At 47.4% G+C, this 4,493-nt stretch overlaps 1 protein-coding gene across 1 annotated transcript; it reads right to left on the bottom strand.

Annotated features, from left to right (window-relative positions):
• Window positions 1-1,261: 1,261 nt before the first annotated feature.
• Window positions 1,262-1,903, bottom strand: LOC102481135 (40S ribosomal protein SA-like). The gene has a single exon (XM_014583575.1). It carries the CDS (start codon window positions 1,901-1,903, stop codon window positions 1,262-1,264), a length of 642 nt encoding a protein of 213 aa, XP_014439061.1.
• Between the last annotated feature and the right edge of the window lie 2,590 nt (window positions 1,904-4,493).

Genomic DNA, 4,493 nt, shown 5'->3' with positions numbered 1-4,493 from the left:
AAGTGGTGGTGGGAAGTGGTTGGATAGAATCTCAGTAACTTTTTTTTTAAAAGAGTGATTTAATTTATTATTATTTTATTTTTATTTATTTATTTATTTTAATTTGACCAGAGAGGGACAGAGTGAGAGAGAGAGAGAGAAAATGAGAAAGGAAGCCACCATGTCCAGGACTCCAACCGTGGTCAGCCATGTGTAAATCCAGGCCCCTTAATCACCACGCCACCTACTGGCCCCCAATTTATTATTATTTTTAACTTGCTATAGTCATCAGAGACAGATGGGGTCAATGAAAAGTGAGAGAGCAAGCTGCCAGATATGGGACTCAAACCATGATCATCCATGTGGGAGTCCAGTGCCCTAACCACAAAGCCACCTGCTGGCCCCAAGGTAAGTGAGTAGAAAGGCAAAGAAACTAGTGTTTGAGATGAGACTTAAAAGACTCTCATCTTTTAAATTTTTCCAATTATTTTTTGTCATGGTAAAATACATATAATTTTTTTTAGAAAGATTTTTGCTATAGGGCATGAACGCTCACAAGAGAGAAACAGAAAGTGAGAAATCACCTCCTGAGGGAATGATCACACTGCAATCTCTTCTTCAGTTCTTCAAATCTTGAGCACACGTGCATATGCACGTGGCATGATTTCCTTTTCTTTCTTTCTTTCTCTTTCCTTCTTCCTTTTTAAATAAACTATTGTTTATTTTCCTTAAAACTTTATTTCCACTTTGTATAAGAGTCTGCGGAAGAGCAGGTTTAAGACCACTCAGTGGTAGTTTCCACCCATTCAGTGGCCTGCAGACCAGACTTCAGTGGCAGGCTGAGAACTCCAGTCTTCAGTAGGGAACTGTTGGGGGAACCAGCAGTTAGCGTAATGGCCATGTCGCTGGACTCCCACGTAGTCGACCGCGGTTCACGTCCTGGACCCGGTGGCTTAAAACTCACACCAGGCGCGTGTGCATGCGTGCCCAAGATCCCGGGAGGAGAATGGAGGAGAAGGGATTGCGGCGTGACCATCCCCCCTGGGGGGCGATTTCTCGCTTTCTGTCTCTATGTCTCTGACTGTCTGGCGAGCACATGTGTCCTGTAGTGAAAACCCTCTCCAAAAAAAAGAAAACAAAGTAGGGCACTGTTGGATGGGAATAGAGAGCACCTGCCTTCAGACTAGTCTGTGACCTCACGCTGAGTAGCAGTGAACTCAGGATCTAGAATAATCCGTTAACCCTGAAATTCCTCCCTGGTCACAGCCTTGCCAGTAGTGGCTTATGCTTCCTTTTCAATCTCTTCAGAATCTTTGTAGAAGTAGAAATCAGGCATGACCTCCCATGAGTGTTCATTGGAGATGGTGTCACGCATGTGCAGAACTTCCCTGGCCAGCATCCATTGCATCAGACTCACCGAGTGAGCTCCCTTGTTGTTGCATGGGATGGCGATGTCCACACAGTGCAGAGGAGAACCTGTGTTGCACAGAGCAATGGTGGGTGGGTTAGCACAAGATGCCTCAGTGAGAGGCTGGTCGTCGGCCCTGAGATCAGAAACCACCAGAAAACACAGTTCCCAGAAGGCTGCCTCGGTCTGGTTAAGGAAGGGTCCAGGAGTGAAGCAACCAGCAATAGGAGTGGCTCCAGTGGCAGCAGCAAACTTCAGCACAGCCCTCTGCCCAGTGTTCCTAGAAGACATGACACTGACGTCAGAAGGATTTTCGGTGGCAACAATGGCATGAGCTGCCAGCATCAGCTTCTCCCAGGTCCTCTTCAGATTTGTGACGTAGGTGCCATCATTTTCCCTTTCACAGATGTACTGTTCCATTTGGAAGTCAAGGTTGGTACCACCTAAGTGGGTTCCTGCTGCGAGGAATTTGAGGACATCCTCCTTCATTTGCAGGACATCCAGGGCTCCGAACATTGTGAAGTTTCCCTTTAAGATACAAGGGGAAGGGACCAGCAGTTAGCGTAATAACTATGTCCCTGAACTCCCATGTAGTCGACCGCGGTTCAAGTCCTAGACCTGGTGGCTTAAACTCACGCCAGGTGCGTGTGTGTGCATGCCCAAGATCCCGAGAGGCGAATGGAGGAAAAGGGATTGCGGCATGGCCACCCCTCCTGGGGGTGATTTCTCGCTTTCTATCTCTCTGTCTCTGTCTTTCTGGCGAGCGCACGCGCCCTATAGCAAAAACCTCTCCAAGAAAAGAAAAAAAAAAAAGATACAAGGGGGAATGCAGAACAACATTGTATGGACCCTTGTGCAGTAGTGCAGAACGGCATGCCTGGCATGATTTTCAAACCAACTGGGTCCAGGACTCAAACCACAGTGGGTCATGTGAAAATCCAGTGATGTAATCACCACTACGCCATGTGCTGGTCCCCATCTTAACCATATTAAGTGATATTCATGTAGTTCAGTGGTATTAAGTGCACTTATAGGCCCAGCTATGGTGGCCACAGATGGTAGGGTGCTGCTGTGCAATGCTGGAGTCATATGGAGAGGCCTGGGTTTCAGATCCCAGGCAACCTGAACATGCCAGGTGCTGGTGGGCACAACCATGATCCTCTCTGGTGAGAAGGCTGTCAGATGATGCAGGTATGGCAAGACCGTCAGAGGTCCCTGTTGCTTTCTCTTCAAATTAAAAAAATTCTAAATAAATCATTTATAAATGTAGAAAACATTAGTACCATTTATCTCCACATCTTTTAAAACTGAAACTTGACAGAAAGTAACTTTCCAATGCCCCCCCCAAAACAAGCACTATTCTATTTTATATCTCTATGCTTCTTTAGAGAGACTTTTGCTATAGGGTGTGTGCACTTGCTAGAGAGACAGAGACAGAGACAGAAAGTGAGAAATCACCCCCTGGGAGGATGGCCACACTGCAATCCCTTTTCCTCCATTCTCCTCTTGGGATCTTGGGCATGCACACATGTACTTGGGCACGCACGCACACGCGCCCGGTGCGAGTTCTAAGCCACCGGGTCCGGGATGCGAACCGCGGTCGACTACGTGGGAATCCAGCGACATAGCCATTACGCTAACTGCTGGTTCCCTTTTTGGAGAGGTTTTTGCTATAGGGCGCGTGTGCTCACCAGACAGACAGAGAGAGACAGAGAGACAGAAAGTGAGAAATCACCCCCCAGGGGGGGATGGCCATGCCGCAATCCCTTCTCCTCCATTTTCCTCTTGGGATCTTGGGCATGCACGCACACACGTCCGGCGTGAGTTTTAAGCCACCGGATCCGGGACGCGAACTGTGGTCGACTACGTGGGAGTCCAGCAACATAGCCTTTACGCTAACTGCTGGTCCCCCTGGTGTGACTTTTAAGTAACCAGGCCCAGGACTTGAACCACGGTCAACTATATGGGAGTCCAGTGACGTAATCATTATGCCATTGGCTGGTCCCACTCTATGATGTTTTTCATTTCTCCTATTTTTTTCCTATGAGGTTTTTGCCATAGGGTACCTATGCTTGCCAGAACGGAGACAGACAGACAGACAGTGGGAGGGAAAGTGAGAAATTACCCCCCCTCCCGTGGAGTGACCATACCACAATCCATTCTCCAGAGATTTTGAGCACACATACATATGCACCTGGCATGATTTTTCAAGCCATTAGGTCTGGGACTCTAACCATGGTCAGCCACGTGGGAGTCCAGCCCCTAAACCACCATGCCACCTACTGGCCCCATATTTCCCTTTTCCTGAATTGCCACAGAGCATGTGTGCTCACCAGGGACAAAAAGAGGGAGAGGGAGAAAACACCCTTTAATGGGATGCGATCAGCATGATCAGCATAATCCCTTCTTCCTCTCTCCATCCTGTCAGGACTTAAGAAACACACACACACACACACAAAAACACGTACAGAATATTTTCAAGTCATCAAGGGCAGGATTTTAACTGTGGTTAGCCATTTGAGAGCCAGCTGCCTTAACCATTAGCCTACAGGGCCAGCTTGTGTATCTCTCTGATTTTTACTATACTATACATTACATAAGTGGAACCACATAGTACTTTTTTTTTTTTAGAGGTTTTTGCTATAGGGTGCATGTGCTCACCAGACAGACAAAGAGAGAGAGACAGAAAGCGAGAAATCACCCCCGGGGGTGGGGATGGCCATGCCGCAATCCCTTCTCCTCCATTCTCCTCTCGGGATCTTGGGCACGCATGCACATGCTCCCAGTATGCGTTTTAAGCCACCGGGTCCAGGACTCGAACTGCGGTCGACTACTCCAGCGACATAGCCACTACGCTAACTGCTGGTCCTTTGTTTTTGTGACTGACTTATTTCACTTAATAACATCCTCAAGGTTCATCAATGTTGTAAAATATGTCATAATTATCTTCCTTTTATTTATTTTTTTCTTTATGAAAGAGAAAGGAAGTCCTTGGCAGGATATCTTTCTGTGTTGCAACCCTCCTGCCCCAGCCTCCTACTTAGCCAGAGAGTACAAGTACAGCTGTACTCAGGGTATTCAGGTTGCCCAAATAATCAGACTGGAA

The sequence above is a fragment of the Tupaia chinensis genome, unplaced genomic scaffold (assembly GCF_000334495.1).
Source record: "Tupaia chinensis unplaced genomic scaffold, TupChi_1.0 Scaffold144346_1, whole genome shotgun sequence".
Lineage (NCBI taxonomy): Eukaryota > Metazoa > Chordata > Mammalia > Scandentia > Tupaiidae > Tupaia > Tupaia belangeri.
This window is presented reverse-complemented; position numbering and strand designations above follow the sequence as displayed.